General features: G+C 46.1%; 3 protein-coding genes across 4 annotated transcripts; 2 read left to right on the top strand and 1 right to left on the bottom strand.

Moving 5' to 3' along the window:
• Positions 1-2,009: 2,009 nt before the first annotated feature.
• On the top strand, positions 2,010-4,575 carry GL218_05246 (Chitin synthase 3; the record flags this gene model as incomplete). Its single annotated transcript, XM_033581897.1, has 3 exons — positions 2,010-3,793; positions 3,851-3,881; positions 4,243-4,575. The coding sequence occupies 3 exons, from the start codon at positions 2,010-2,012 to the stop codon at positions 4,573-4,575; spliced, it is 2,148 nt and encodes a 715-aa protein (XP_033434445.1).
• Positions 4,576-6,155: 1,580 nt separating this feature from the next.
• On the bottom strand, positions 6,156-8,558 carry GL218_05245 (Protein sly1; the record flags this gene model as incomplete). The annotated part of the gene is made up of 6 exons (XM_033581896.1): positions 6,156-6,810; positions 6,879-7,725; positions 7,781-8,063; positions 8,116-8,167; positions 8,235-8,448; positions 8,516-8,558. 6 exons carry the CDS (start codon positions 8,556-8,558, stop codon positions 6,156-6,158), a joined length of 2,094 nt encoding a protein of 697 aa, XP_033434441.1.
• A 3,242-nt stretch (positions 8,559-11,800) lies between these two features.
• Positions 11,801-16,098, top strand: GL218_05244 (uncharacterized protein; the record flags this gene model as incomplete). 2 transcript variants are annotated; one of them, XM_033581894.1, is made up of 5 exons in its annotated part: positions 11,801-12,986; positions 13,071-13,210; positions 13,302-14,919; positions 14,971-15,614; positions 15,676-16,098. In XM_033581894.1, the coding sequence occupies 5 exons, from the start codon at positions 11,801-11,803 to the stop codon at positions 16,096-16,098; spliced, it is 4,011 nt and encodes a 1,336-aa protein (XP_033434442.1). The 2 variants fall into 2 exon arrangements, with proteins under 2 accessions (XP_033434442.1, XP_033434443.1); XM_033581895.1 differs by lacking the exon at positions 11,801-12,986 and having other exon boundaries at positions 13,130-13,210; positions 13,302-15,614.
• Positions 16,099-16,399: the final 301 nt, after the last annotated feature.

Below are 16,399 nucleotides of genomic sequence, written 5' to 3'. Positions count from 1 at the left end.
CACGACATGAGCATGTGCATATCCGAGACGTGCAAGCTTTAGCCACATTCGGCGAGATATTAGTAGCTCGAAGTATTTGCCTACATCATTGGCATATTAAGCCCGTGGCTTAGACGAACTATATCCTCTTTTCTCCTCCCCTCGGGCAATCATAAATATCTTGCTGCCTAGTATGCATTTATTCTTCGTCGTCATTATAGCTGTAGTCGTCAGCTCGATTGTGGCTGAGAAAGACGAGAAAAGACTGTGGCAACCCAGCTTTTGTCAAATTCGGACTCGATCGGGTTTCTATTTTTGGTTATGCAGCAAGATTCTGGAGAAACCTAGTCGCTTGGCCTTTTTTTTTACGCGACATCGCCTTGCGCGTTCCTACGGCTTTACCCGTTATTATAAACTGCATGTTTTTTTTATAATGTTGGCTGGGTTGGATAAGTTAGGTTGAAGTTATGATTACCTTTTTAAGACGCAACTCTTAAATGTAGAGGAGTGACGATAACCTTATGTGTAATGAAGGGACCTAAGGATGAGATACCTAGGTACTTAAAAGCAAACGACGTCACTTGGAAACGTGCTACAAGTGGGCGGAAGTGGAGCAAGATCAGACGGGTGCTGGGCCGACCGGGGTGGAGAGGGGAAAAAAGGTTAGTGTTTGTTTGGCACCCATGTACCCTTCGTACCCTCCGTACCTTATGTATCATAGTACCGATATCTTTTACAGGGCAGCTGCAGGGTTAAAGTATAGTTTTAGTAGCCTGTAATTCGTTGCTGCGCCCACTTTGTTGATCTGAAACAGGATTATCACCTGCTCCCCAAGTGACTTTAGTCCTTGACAATTAAGTTGATGCTCCCCCAATCGTCGCTACCCAGTCAATATTGTCGCAAATCTTCTGCCTGGTGAAACTCTTCGACGAGAAATCCAATTCTCTCTCTTCCGCCCTTAACCACCCTCTTTGCAAATCTCTAAGCGCATTCAACCCCTTGAGTTCCTTAATCCTCCCTTTCGTTTTTTTTTCTCCTAGCTACCTAAGGAGAAATAAGAAATAAGAAATAAGGAACTCTTCGGTAACTTCCATCTAGAGTAAATTCGCAACATACCTAATTACCAGATAACCACAACCCTTTGTTGTCGAGGTCTCATACAAAGTTAATTATTATAACGGGTGCTTTATACCTGGTAAAAACCCACTCGCAAATAACTCAATTTCAGGGTTAAGGGTCGTTCGAATCTACCGAGGACGAATCGAGTCTCCATCTAGACCCATTCCACGTACATGCCACCACATTGGCATATTGGCACATTCCAGTCACTGGTTTGAGAGTCTCTCGTTGCGATCGCAGTCGCGTATAGCCAAAGTCTCACTCACTTCTGCCGCACCCCCTTATAACTTAACCGCTTGAAGCGCCCACCTTTCCCGTAGGGCCATAGGGGAATAACACATAAACCATGTCGTATAATCGCTTAGGTATGTATCATGACTTAACCTTCCCTCAACCTGCTCTTGGAATCTTCCCATTTCGTCTTTTGCCTCTCTTTCACTGCCACTCAGCTGGGCTGTTCAACGAAAGTATTTCGTTACCTATTCATTATCACTTCTCACACAATTCACCTTAATATTTTTGATACCCTATTGTGTGGAACATACCCTGTCACTGCTTTGTTCTACTAAATCATAAGTGACGCAAACCTCCGTGACGCAGGCGGCACATGTAGCTTAAAGCGCTCTACGTGTACTCCGATACATATACTAATTCCGACCCTAAATAATAACCTCGAAGGCCTATTGTTCTGACGAGTCATAATTTCTCTAGACGACGATTACTACGATCCTACTATGGATAATCACAGAATAGGTCGTACGCCCTCGCCGGGTCACCCTCTTCAGCATGGGTATCAGCTCGACGACGTACCTTATGGTAGTCACCCAGCACCTGCAAGTAATCTTGATATACCTGCTGGCCCAGGAAGATATACCCCAAGCGATCGTCTCCCGTTAAATGCTGCGCACTCTATGGATAGCCTCTCTCAAGGCCCCTATGGACATAGTCAGGGCGGATACCCTTCCGAATTCTCTGTCAACCCCGAACAGCACCACGAAGCTTATTATAACCAACCTTATGAGCCGCCTACCACTACAACACCTTTTGCTGATCAACATGGATACGATTATGATGACCAGCACCCGATGTTAGGCCAGAACGAGCCTTACGCGCAGCCTCAACCGCAAGAGCCATATGCCGATGACCCAAATCGCCAACAGCAGCAGGGCGCAGGGATCAAGAGGTGGAAGACCGTGAAACAGGTGCTCCTATACCGTGGTAATTTGGTTCTTGATTGCCCAGTACCCCCTCGACTGCTGAATCAGCTTCCCCATGGTGAGCGTGACGAATTTACCCACATGCGATACTCAGCTGCTACTTGCGACCCGAATGATTTTTACAATGAAAATTTCACTTTGCGCCAGAAGCTCTTCAGCAAACCGCGACACACTGAGCTTTTTATCGTTGTTACTATGTACAATGAAGACGATATTCTCTTTGCCCGGACCATGATTGGTGTTTTGAAGAACGTTGAGTACATGTGTAGCCGGAAAGAAAGCAAGACGTGGGGTCCAGACGCTTGGAAGAAGATCGTGGTATGTGTGGTGAGTGACGGACGTGCCAAGATCAATCCGCGGACAAGGGCGCTTCTTTCCGGTATGGGTGTATATCAGGAGGGTATTGCCAAGCAGCAAGTTAACGGGAAAGATGTTACTGCGCATATCTACGAGTACACAACGCAAGTTGGGATGCAAATCAAGAACGACGTGGTGCAACTCATCCCCAAGAAGCAGCCCGTACAAATGCTTTTCTGCTTAAAGGAGAAGAATCAGAAGAAAATCAACTCCCACAGATGGTTCTTCCAGGCATTTGGCCGTGTTTTAGACCCCAACATTTGTGTACTGATTGATGCGGGTACTAAGCCGGGTGGAAATTCTATTTACCACCTCTGGAAGGCGTTCGATCTGGAGCCTATGTGTGCCGGCGCTTGCGGTGAGATCAAAGCGATGTTGGGTAGAGGTGGAAAGGAATTGATTAACCCTCTTGTTGCGACCCAGAATTTCGAGTACAAGATGAGCAATATCCTTGATAAACCTCTGGAATCAGCATTCGGCTTCATCTCTGTTTTACCCGGTGCTTTCTCGGCATATCGATATGTTGCTTTGCAAAACGACAAGAACGGTTTGGGGCCTTTGGAGAAATACTTCAAGGGCGAAACGCTCCATGGTGCTGGTGCTGGTGTTTTCACCGCCAACATGTATCTGGCCGAAGATCGTATTCTCTGCTTTGAACTTGTTACCAAGCGCAACTGCCACTGGATCCTGCAATATGTGAAATCGGCAACAGGAGAAACGGATGTTCCCGACACTGTGACCGAGCTCATTCTACAGCGTCGACGATGGCTGAACGGCTCCTTCTTCGCTGCTATTTACGCTATTGCACACTTCTACCAGTTTTTCCGTTCGGACCACTCCATTCTTCGCAAGTTAATGTTCTTCCTGGAGTTCGTCTTCCAAACCTTCAACATGATATTCGCCTGGTTTGCCATTGGAAATTTCTTCTTAGTTTTCAAGATATTAACGACAAGTCTTGGAGATGATAAACTGCTGGGCCAAGTCGGCGAGATTCTTGGCGTCGTTTTCGAATGGTTCTACGGTATCTCATTAATGGCCTGCTTCGTTCTCTCTATGGGTAATCGCCCGTCAGGTTCCGGTAAACTATATACAGCCATGGTTATTCTGTGTGTGATTATGATGTAAGTCTACCCCTATTATCCCCTGCAACTTAGATTGATAACTAACCATCGATATAGATACCTAACCTTTGCGGCTGTTTACATCACCGTAATGCGGTTCAAAGCGAAGTGCAGAAGAGTGTCGAACAGAATAAAGGGTTCGACATCAGCGATATATTCAGGAATAAGGTTTTCTACACTCATCGTCTCTATGATGTCGACTTATGGGCTTTGGCTTATTGCCTCGATTATGATGTTCGACCCGTGGCATATGATTACTTCATTATACAGTACTACTATTAAACGCCGACCTACGTTAATGTTCTTAACGTCTATGCATTCTGCAATACGCACGATATATCGTGGGGTGGGTACTAAGGGAGACGACAAGGCCGAGGAACTTCCTACAGTCGACACTAAGGACGGTAAGGTAAGACCGACCTCCTGATGAAGGAGACTTGAACGCCCAGTACGAGAGAGAATTGGCGGTATTTGGCAAGAAACTGGTGGTTGTTCAGAAGCCCCCCAGTGACGCTCAAAAGGCTGAGGCTCAAATGGATTACTACCGCTGGATCCGTTCATTGGTCGTCCTTATCTGGATGATTACGAACTTCGGTCTTGTGGCTCTAGTTCTCAGCACTGCTGGTCTTGAAAGGCTCAGCCCCCAGGAGGAAGAGCAAAACCAAAACCAACGCTCAACGTTATATATGACAATTATCCTCTGGAGTGTTGCGGGCCTCTCCGCTTTCAAATTCATCGGCGCTGTTTGGTTTCTCATCGTCCGTATGTTCAGAGGTGTTTAGGCAGCTTCCATTCCAGGTATATCCTAATCAACCATTATTCGTATTCTACACTCGCCGGATATTTAAAGAGCTGGCATCGTTTTACTGGAGGGCATTTCCCGAGCCCTTCTTTTATATCGGCTTCTAAAAACTTTGGCGGCTTAGAAGTAGTTAGGCAAATCTTCTGTGTCGCTACCGTGTCTGCAACATATTACTCGAAAGACTACTCTCAGACTTGACAACGGTGGGGCCTAGGCTTAGTGTGGTGTTTTCCCACCAGGTTGTTCCCCCTAGAAGCCGTGGATGATATTTTACATGAGCGTCATCTTCATCTCCCTGTTGATTCCACATGGCTTTGGATAGTGCCTATCTTACCCTTAGTATCCACCGTTGATTTCTGTTTCTTGTTGCATGACGTTGTGGACTTTTTCAAACGCGTCTTCTTCGATGACACTAGACCGCTCGCGGCATTTATCGACCTTCAGATTCCTATACTTTGGGGGACTAGTCCGGATCTATCTGGATTTTATTCAGCCTCCGAGTCGCACATCGTTAAACTTCCTTACCACATGGTTCTATTCTTGATTTCCCTTTCCGAAAAAATTTCGGATTTTGTAAGCATATACCCAATTCATCAAGTTCACTACGACATTCAGAGACTAGGGAATGAGACAGCGCAAATTTTTGTCGCATGGAATAATGCTGATTGCGTTGAATAATGAGACGAGAGAGAATATACAGCGAAAACTTGAGATGAATGTATAATGACGTTTTGCGCTGGCGGCATCAGATCATGATTTTATGTCCCTATAGAATGAAGGCGTGGTGGTGACTCTTGAGGATTATTGGAGTCGCTGGTGAGAAATTCTATAAGTGAAGGGGGTTCTATTTATCCTTGAACTGAGGCTATGCTATCCTTGACGGAAATAGGCTACCTAGTTTAGATTGCTATGTAAATATCAGAGCGATGAAGTGGTATCAGGGTAGTAGCATCGGTTGGCGTAGTGGAGTTCCCTATATTCTATTGAGTTGATAGTAGCATAGCTTTGAGATGAATTCATTATTACACCCTTTCAAACTATGTTTAGTATATAATGTAAAGGTGATGATCGATTGCTCTTAAGTGTGATGCATATTTCTCGTAGCTTCGTAAACGACCGTTCTTATTTTTTGACGTGTAGTGATACGGAACTTGTAGGACTTAATTACTTTGCTACAAGGGAATATTTCCAGGGAAATTGTTATATTTGAAACCGAGCAAGGTAAGTTCTACTTGTGTACGAAGTGGATGAAAGTAAATTAAACGGTATACAAGATGAATATTAGTTAGCATGTATGAAGAACCCAAGAGAAATTCAGAATTATGCTATATATGGTATTAAAGCTTCGATGGAATGGTATAAGCAACTGCGACTGATTTAATTAAGATAGGGTAAGGTAGCACAGTTTACACGTACTCATTCAAATCCAACAATAGTACAAGGACAAACACATTGTTGCAACACGCATGACGACAGGTGAGGCTATATTTCTTGTATTTATTAATTCATCTATCCCCATTTCTTTTAATCCCCTATCCTAGGCCGCTACGGCGGGTACGTCTACGGGACCTCCCGTCCCAGCCTCTCCAATTCCTCTTTGATGAACTCGTGCGCGTTCAGGAGCTCCGTGCTACCGTACACGACTCTCTTCTTGGCACGACCTCCCTCGCCTGTCCGTTGTACCCACTCTTGTAAATTGCCGTACTCATCCATGCTCCCGCCACCAACGGTGAATACGACCGCTTCCGTATACCCTTGTCGTCGCTGTCCGAAGCTGGCGCCTGTTCCGGGGCCCTGGATCCCGGGACCGCCGGGGAGTGATCCTGGTGTGCTACCTGCTACGCCGGCTCGTACCGCGCTTGGTGGCGGCATGCTACCTCGTGCGTTTGCGCTTCGCGGGTCGAAGTATAGGTAATTCTCTGTCTTGGCGATGGCGGATGTCGATGCAGCTTGGGGATCCATAATGGATTCGACGATTTTGGTGATAGTTAGGTCGCGGTTGGCTGGTAAGAAGTTTTTGATACCGCCTATTAAGGAGTCAAAGTTGGACGCGAGATTTGTGGGGACTCCAACACCAGTCTCCTTTAATCGGTCAGTCAGGCGACTCGACAGAGAAGAGAAACGTCCGAAGAGGTCAGTCGAGCCAGATTGCGCGGCGGAGGGTTGGGACGGGCCGATAGTTGTTAATTGGGTCATCTTCGTCGTAGCCCGAACCCTAGAGGTCAACATTAGCATTATACATATCGAAAAAAAGAGGGAGCTACGTATAATCCAAGAACTTACTGTCGGACATAGGCAAGAGAAGTAGTGTCTACTCCTGCCGCTGTGAGAGCTTCCTCGAACTGGGTCCAATCCGCCCGACTAACTTCCTGCTCTGTGCTCAAGAACCAGATTATGAACAAGCGGAGCTTGTCTAAGGAATCGTTGCCCTTATCGTTGTCCTTGATGACCTCTAGCACTTGGGCTTTCGTTTGCTTCATGACGTTTTCTTCCATCTGGAAGTAATTATCCAGTTGCCGATCTTTTATGCCCCTTAAAACTGACGCAAGGATATTCATATGCATATCTAACACGGCTTTTCGCTCCCTCAACTCTGGCAGTAACGTTATCGCTGCCTTAAGATGCTGAGCGCTCGCACTTGTGTCGTTCTGCAAGTCTTCTATAGACGATGCGCCTGTCTTTTTGGTAATTTCTTGCGCGTCTTCTTTGTACCGCATTAACTCAGCGTCGATATCTTCGGCGACTTGGGGGAAGGGTACACCGGAGTTCTTTTCCCAGAAAAAATCCGTAGAAGTCAAGTCGTAAGCCTTCTTTGTTACCCCCTTCGCCGGGTTCTCTTCATCTATAGGCGTCTCGATAGTAATCCTATTGAGCTTCATGTTAAGGACGTCATGTACAAGCGACTGATATGTCCAGGAATGCGAGAGCATAGGGTTTAGATCGACATTTCGGTCAAGGATGACAAGGACGGGACGAGAGGCAGGAGTGCCTGCAGATGAGGCGGGTCGTGTATTGGAAGAGAAAAGATTATCTTTAGAGTTGAGGATGTGATCGCGAAGCTTTCGGTCGAGTTTGCCAGCAATCATCTCTGCTGCAGCACCTTTAGGACATCGTATAATTGGAATGACACCTGATATATATAATCAGCATAACGATTATAAATGGATATTGTTGAGATACCGTACCCATAGTCACAGCAACACTAAACAAACCACTGACTATCCTGTCGACGACGTGATCTAATTCTTCATCCTTGGTCTTTGCACTATTCAATGCCCAGTATGTATGTTCCTTCTGCATCCCTAAGCTGAACAAGTCTGGTTCGGCGACGATAAAATTTAGGTACTGGTCGAATAGTTGAGCAATGTGCTCCGCGGTGCCGGCAGCTGCGGTTTGCGACGCGAAATCTTCGAGGAGGGGGGCGCGGTATGGATGAGAGGAAGTTGATGTAGGCAGGAGAGTAAAGGCCTTTTTGTAGATCGCCCGTTATGCCTTCTAAGTTCTTCGGGCTGGGTTCGACGAGATATATGACGGGGACGTCGGGAATAGGATGTCGAGATGCGGCTAGATGCCTAGGTAAACGCCGTAGGTTAATAAGTAATACGATAATGGCCTGTCCAATTCGCAAGGGTTTATTACATGTGCATAGTGACACCCATTGATCGCAAGTCATTTACTCTCATGACGCTACTGATTACATCGCGACCGAGGTCATCAAAGACAAGGACCTTCCATACAGGCTCGCCATTGGCATTTAGGATAGGACCAACAGGGGCCAGCCCGTTGGCATGGGATTCGTCTTCATCTTTCTGTTCAACGACCTCGTTCAAGTTGAGAATCTTCTTCAGCGATGCTAATGTATGTTAGCTACATAAGTCTAGGGAGCTAGAGGAAGAGGATATTTATGTTGGGAATCTGACCAATTTGACGATCGCGTAGCGAATTCCCCTTAACTCCAGCCATATGGACGATGATGGAGACGAGGAAGTTCGGGGGGAGTATATTTTATTCACAGCCGTTTTTGCGCCGCGTTACTGTGTTCAACCCTTGCGCGGTGCTGCTAGGAATGTACTTGTCGCCGTCGTCCAAGTCATACATGTATATGTTTTTAGAATGCGACCTGTAAGTTGAGAGAAGATGATCGAATTGTTAAGTAATTGTTAAGTGAATCGTAAGCTAATATTTCATATGTTTAGATATATTTTTAACTTGTCACTCGTATGTCGCTCTCTCGAATTGTGGGGGATTGCGATATCCCGGGGTATCATGCTTCATCCATCGACATGTACGATATGAACATGTAATGAGGTTGACGTCGACTTTATTGAATTATAGAAAAGAGCTTAGCTCCCGTCAATTCAGCAAATGACACGACTTCCTATCCGATGTACGAAGTACTTTGTAGCCTCGCACGTGTTAATGGAACTACCTAAGAGTCGAGCCTTGGTACTGTTCCTTAATTGGATGGCTTGATTATTCAAATATTCTATCTAACCTAATAAAGCATCGAAGAGCACTAGCGTTATTTTCTTTTTTAGCAAGAGTAAGACTATTTCTATTAGATGATTCAATGTACTTTCTTCTAGCATTACTCGTATAATAAGGTAACATAGACTTGCATTATAACTGTTGATAGGTTAAGTAGGTAAGGTATACATAGGTAAAAATATATTAACTATTATATTTACGAGATTCGCGCTGAAGACTTATGACCTATGATCCTATGATTACTGGAGCCCAAATATATATAATAGGTATACGCCACGTTAATAATAGTAAGATTTATAGGTAGGAGGTAGTTACCTAAGTTTAATTACTTACTACTTATGTACATAATATCCCATAGTTACATTGGATACGTAGAATACACCATACAACCGGGATTATTAAGGTAACATTTACCTTTTATTGATTCCAACTGTGAAACAAGGAAGCCGACATACCAACGCTAACCCCCCAAAGGGCCATAGGCGAAAGTCTCAGCTCCACTTTGGGTGGTTTTTCTTTCCCCTTTGCTCGCGCGGTCCCCCCCCCCAAAAAAAAGGTTGCGACGCCAACTTTCCTCTTTATCCTTTTCCCGCCCCGTCACGTCTCTTTTTCTTCTCTCTCAATTGCCACATTGTCTCTTGTCCTCTTGTCTGTCATCGACTTGCCATCACTTAATTGTACTCCATTGCAGCTCTGGTATTATCTAAATTTAATTCTCTTCTAATTTGAGAGTAAATAATTTCCATAGAGAGGGTTTCTTCGTGGTTAGTTACCCATATATTTCGCAATATTTGTACCGTTTGCTCGGTCGCTCGCTCTTACTTCGTCATCCGATCATTCAGGCTAGCAATCAACAGAAAAAAAAACTGTTCTACAGTCCACTCATTCAGGGCCCTTTTGAGATAGACTTATTTCTTTCTTTCCTCCCATCTAAATCCCGAGGAGATTTGATGTCGTAAAATTGTATCTCTCAATAATGAGAGCATGACAAGCAGCTATCCTCTTCATAAGAAGAAACAGTAGCAAGCAGCAGCAGAAGGAGGTGGATTTCTGGGAGTTAAGCTAAATACTAAAGGGTATGACAATAACATCAACTTTCCCTCCCCCTCCCTTTCCCCCCCTTTTCCCCTTCAAGAACCCTTTCAGCACTATTATCTGCACAAATTTAAGAGAGGCTCGTGTTTGTATAGTGTGTGTGCGCCCTGGTTGATTACTCTGTTACGGGTTTTCTCCCCCCTATCCCCGAACTCCGATTCTTGCAGCAGTATAATTGCATTTCGGCAGTAGGAAATTTGGGTTGGCAGCCAACAGCAGAATTAAAAAAAGGAAACAATGGACGCATCTTCACTTTGAATTACAGCGGAGCATTCGAGGGGTATTACTTGAACATTAAGAGTTCTAGTGACCAGTCCAAACATCTAACAAGTAACTCCTAAATTCCCATCTTACAAAGGGACGGAGAGTGAAAGAAGCTTAAAGCTGAAGAGAGACGTAGTCTCCCTGAAAATATCCTAATTTTGAATATGATGGCCTAGCAGCATACCCAGATCATTCTAGTCTGGGCATGTTGTTAGGCTCTTCATCAGTCAATTAATGGTCTCTCCATTGTTCGCAGCCAAGAGTTCTTGAGCCTCCCTCCAAGGGGATAAGGGACTGCTTTATGCCGGCAGGTCCACCAAAGGTTTGGACAGAGACAATTAGCGAAAGCTCATGGAGCAATACTCATCAATTCGATTTCAACCCTAGATATCAAGCAACATGTCTCCAACTATGCAGTTTCGACTTATAATTATAAGTTATCCGGTCCCCCTTTAGAGATTCCGGCAAGCTAAACCATGCTGTGGCTGTATCTTATTTCCTTTTCGAAAGAGGGCGTAAGCCTTATAATTGGAAGCTCAGGAGTCCCGAATTTATAGATGACCATATCTAGTCATAACGTCAAAGCCGATCCGAGTTGGTTACGCCAAAATCCCCTTCCCGGCCGATGGTTTTGGACGACGATGGTCCGATAATTCCCCATCATCGTCGAGGAGATGCCCAATAAAAATTTTTTTTTTACTGGTCTCTATCCAGTGTCGTGTCTTTTCTGCATTTCCCTAACTCTCGTTACCGCTTCTCACTTGTGCAACTTTTTTTTCTTTCATTTTCTTTTCCTCAAGGCCAACACTGATTTGTCTCTTTGCAGGTGGCTTTGATCTGCTGTCAACCCATACCTGTTCCGGTCTAAACGCAACCTGCAAGCCCCAACTGCTTCTTACAGGATCATCTTAATACCACACCCCTCCATATTGTGGGTTCACTAACACGACACCTTTAACTTATTGAAGATCCATATCGAGTTCCACAGCCATACAGAATTCAGGGCCTTTTCTCTGCGTGAGACATATCCTCTCATTCATGGTATTAGCAGTAATGCTGTGACTGAGATATCCCATCACGCACAATTAACTCAGGTAAGTGATGACAACTGCAGAGTACCTTTTTTTTTTTTGTTGCATGGGGCTAGTTGATATCCCCACTCCCCCATCCCCCTGACGATTTTTACCCCTCAATAGAGGTACAGCAGCCCCACTTCATCTGTGGCTGTGATGACTAATATGTACCTTGAATAATAGATCACGTGTCTTTTCTTTCTGTTTTTTTTTTCTGAAATCAATCACGTGCCACTTTTCATCCCCTATCACGTGCTCCCCCAAAGGACAACACCACAAATCACAATGGCAGGGCACCAGCCCTGGGACCCAAATGGGTATGGTGCAGGTGGTATCAAAGCAGATGAAGGACGCATCACGATAGGCTCTCTGGAAGGATTCCAAACACCTGAGGCTAACAATCTCCCCCACGCTCATGTTTATCCTTCACATCCTGGCCATCCTGGCCATCCTGGAAATCAGTTTGATCTCCAAGGGCAGTTTCCGGAAGGGACTGTCCAGATTCATGGGCGATACTATGAAAGTCCCCATGGTTTTGGTGGTGCAAACACAAATGGAGGTGGTCTCCACGGCCATGGCCATGGCCAGTTCGAACATCCGTATCAGGGCTCTTCTTTCAACGTCAACCCAGGATATGAAACAGGATTCTCCAATAGGGAAGTTCACAGTCAGTTCGTGACTGAACAGCCTAGTCGAACTCATAGCCATACGCCGAGTGCTTTCAGTTCGCAGCCATGGCAAGGCCCTCCGATTCAACAGTTCCAGTCAGATTTTGCCTTGAATCCAGTTAACTATGGTCATCGTAATGGCGACCAAACTTACCAGCAAAATGTGAGCCCTTACCAAGGAAATAATTTCTTTAGTCCAGAAGTATTCAGCGCCCGAAATGGACAAACAGGCTTCAGATCCCAACAAGCTCAACCTATGCTTCAGTCTTATCAGGGCCATCAAACTGGAGGTGGAACTATTATGCAGTTCCAGCCTAGTCCAATTGGAAATGTTCAGGAAACTTCCGATCAGATTTACTCGCAGCATCAACAGATGCAAGGTATTGTGCCGACACCTCAAGCACACCCCGCAACCGCAGCCGCAACAACGGTTGCTTCTCAATTAACGGCAGTTGTGGGGCCACCGCCTTCAAATGATCAACTCATTGCACAGGAACCCGACAGCTCTTGGGAAAATCCTGACGGGTGCCCTTTCCTTCTTGTAAGGAATCCACCGCCCACAAGGTTAGGCACATATTGCGACTTGAACCTACGAAGCACGGACAAATCCTACATCGCCAAAAACAACCTGCGCACAACTGCGCTATTACCTTCTAGACAGGGTCGACTCCCCTGTGAAATTCTGGCGGAACTTGAGCGCTTAAAAAAAGAACGCGACCAGGCACTTCAACCTGAGAAAAACAAGCTTGAAGGTCAGATAGCCCAATTAGAAAACGAACCGGTTATTGTGTCTACATCCAAAGGTAAGCATTAAGCACTTGTCACATTAAAATATTTACATTAGTCTTTTTTCCCCTTTGATTTGTTAAGCTAATATTTCACTGCAGACCTCATACCTGCTGCACAAGCAAAGGTGAAAGCCAGTTCGAAACATCAAGCTTCCAACATGGATTCTACTTCAAAGCCCAAAAGCTTAGAGAATGTGCCTGAAGATGAAGAAAACGCGACAGATGCTACAGCACGAGAGGTATGTTACTTTCAATTTCCAGAATTGCTTTAACTTCTTCCCATTATTATCTATTTGTGCCAAACATCAAAACTGACGCGACTCTGAATAGATCAAGTCATCCGGTCGGCCAAGCGATGCTCTTAAGGCCATAGAGTATGATATTATCAACATTCTCTGGCGCGATCCCAAGCATCCCGAATTTCCACATAATTTGGTAATCGACAAGCTCCATGTCTTTGCCGATTATGTTATAAACTTGTGGTCTAAGAGCAAAGACTTGAAGAGCAAAGTTGATGATGCCAAGAAGAAGAATGATCAGGCTAAAGCGACCTCACTTAAAGCTGATTTGGACGCCACATACGACACCATCCGTGTTGCTATCGAGGCCGCCATCATGTTTGGCGATAGATTTACCCTCACTCAAATAGGTATACATACCAAATTCCTAGGCAACCTTTCCATTCTACTACGAACCCTCTTCGTGGCTGAAGACTACAACGGCCGCCTGCCGAAGGCTATCTTGAAACTCCTCTCCCTATTTGTTACGGTAGAAGTGGAGTTCTTGAAAGAGAGAGTCAAGCTGGATCGCGTCCGACAGAAATTTAAGGACAATCTTGATGAGGAATCCACCGATTACATGGATCAGATCTTTGACAATGCTAAGAAGCGTTCCGCATTGAAAGCAGAGGAGACTCGAGAGGATGTCAAGAAGAATGAAGATGGCAAAAAAGCTATTCAGGGTCCTAAGAAGCCATCTTCAATGAGCAATAAGGACCCTGTTATAGCTCCTTCTTCTAAGACACCACTTTCGAAGAATGATGCTCTGTCAAAGAAGAACAACGCAGAGATCAAGAGACCTATTGACTATTCTAGCCTTGGATCGGCTAGAAAGGTTAGCAGTACGGCTGCAAAATCAAGCCCTTCTCTTACCGCTTCCAAGAGGCCTGGGGATGATGGCGTCGATTCGAGAGTCCCGAAGAAGCTTGCCGTCGAGAATGCAGCCGGTGCTCCGTCGAGTGCCAAGACATCATCTAACGTAACTCCTGCAATTCCCCAAAGTTCGTCAGCGAACGCACAGTCTCGCTCTAGGCCTAGCGGGTCAATGCTCCCCGGTAGATCACGATCGTCTGCCAAGGTACAACCGAAGAAGCCGGTTGCTCGACAACCCGCCTCTTCCGCAATCGGCGGTCTTCTCGCCGAGATCAATTCGGAGAAACCCAAGCAAGTCAAGGAACCGGAAAGAGCCCCAGAGACTCCAGAGGAGACTGAGATCAGATTGCGTAAGGAAGCAAAACGAAAGCTGCATGTCACTTGGAAGCCTGACGGTGAACTCACCGAGATACGTATCTTGGAGCATGATACGGCGGAGGACAAAGGTCGGGATGACAACATGTTACGGGATGCCCGGGACAACCGTTCTGAAGGTCAGGTGCTGAGAGAGTCAGTTCAACGGGAAAAGGAAGGGGTAGATGATGCTGAAGAAGACGAAGCCCGAGAGAAAACAAATGGTATTGCCCTACGAAAATGGACCGAACCTATCCCTTATTCGCCGGCACAAAAGAGCCGCATCTCTCAAAAGCGGCAAGAGGAAATGTTTACCTCTCGTGGTGGCTTGCGTCCCGTTGAGTCCAAGCAGAATAAGGTGATGGAAGAATACGAAAGCCGGGAGTTGATGGCTATATACACGAGCTTCTCAGAAGTTCCCGCGACGCCTAGATCACCAACTGGTAGGATCGCCGAGATTGTAACGCAACCAAAGATCCGAGCTCTACCATCAGGCCCGACGCAGTGGAATGAATCTCTACCGGCGATGAAATATGCAGAGATTCACCGTCGTTGGTCCGACAACATAAATTTCGGACGCGAGATGGCACTAGTCAATGCTCTCCATAGATTGAAAGCCTCACGCGGTCCGATGAATTTGCCTAACGTGGCGGCGCGTGGTCGCAGTGGATGGGATGCTTCGATTGGAAGAGATAATGGGTCAGAAGTGCTTGCATTACTACAATCGGACAAAGTCAAGAACTACGTAGATCCAGACCCATTCGATCCAGCGCGCCCCAAGACTCGCCGTCGGCATGATTACGGGGATCCTAAGGTTCAAGCAGACATCGATGCTTTGGAGGATACCTTTGCAATGTTCATCGGTAAACAGGCCCCTCCTAACCAGCCCCCCATGCTTCAAGCAAATGCTAGTCAACAATACCAACAGCTGGTCCAGCCACAGCACGTTCAGGCACAACAGGCCCAGCCGCAGCCCCAGCAACAACTTCCACCAGAGTACTTGGAAGCTCTTCAGAAAATCAATGCTCTCAGTGCTGGTCAAGCTCTCCAACCTAGCGTCCAGCCTCCTGTGGCCCCTTCTTTTCAGCCGAATCCTGTTGCCCAACAGCCATTCTTTGCCGCGTTACTTCAACAATCAGTAGTCCCCCCGCCTCAACCGCTCAACCGGCTCAGCCGGCTAATCTTTGCAAGGTTTACAGGGGATTTTAGACGCCTTAAAGATAGCACCAGCACCCGCGTATGCTACTCCTCATGCGGTTCCCAATGTTGCTACCAATGCTGCTTCCCACGCCGCGCCTCAGGGCTATTGGCCAGACTGGTCTCAGAACCAGCCTCAGATTCAGCCCCAAACCAGCCAGGCATATACTGGTTATGGTCATAACAACCAGTCTTTCGGCAGTCAATCCCAGCACAATCAACCCCAGGCAACGCAAGGTCAGCATGATAGTAATGACCGCGGTAACCGCAGGGATTTCCGAGGCAACAGAGAGCAAAAGAACATCAACCGCTCTCTCATCGGCACGAAACCATGCTCATTCTGGGCGAAGGGTCAGTGTGCCAAGGGCAGCAATTGCACATTTCGGCACGACCCGAACGATCTTCAGGACCAAGGCCAGAACTAGAATAACCAGTACTGGAACAACCTAAACCAAGACTTTAGCAGCTTGCCGATACCACTCTTAAGTTATATCTGCGCTTTTTTTTTTTTTTCGTTATTGTACAAAAATCTGCATTGCAAGGAGTTCGCCTCACGAGAGGAATAGGAGGCATACGGCATGAAAGGGGATTCTTGCATTGTACTCCCGTTGGTTGATCGGGACGTCATTACAGCCGGCCTCGTCGGCCAGTCTGAACTTAATTCTTCTTCTCTTCTTTTTCTACGCGCAAACAGGCCACTAGCATATGTTCTCTCATATTGCACAC

This window comes from Daldinia childiae, assembly GCF_008694065.1.
Source record: "Daldinia childiae strain JS-1345 chromosome Unknown Scaffold5, whole genome shotgun sequence".
NCBI classification, from domain to species: Eukaryota; Fungi; Ascomycota; class Sordariomycetes; order Xylariales; family Hypoxylaceae; genus Daldinia; species Daldinia childiae.
The sequence above is the reverse complement of the archived record's forward strand: the minus strand, read 5'-3'. Positions and strand labels throughout refer to the sequence as shown.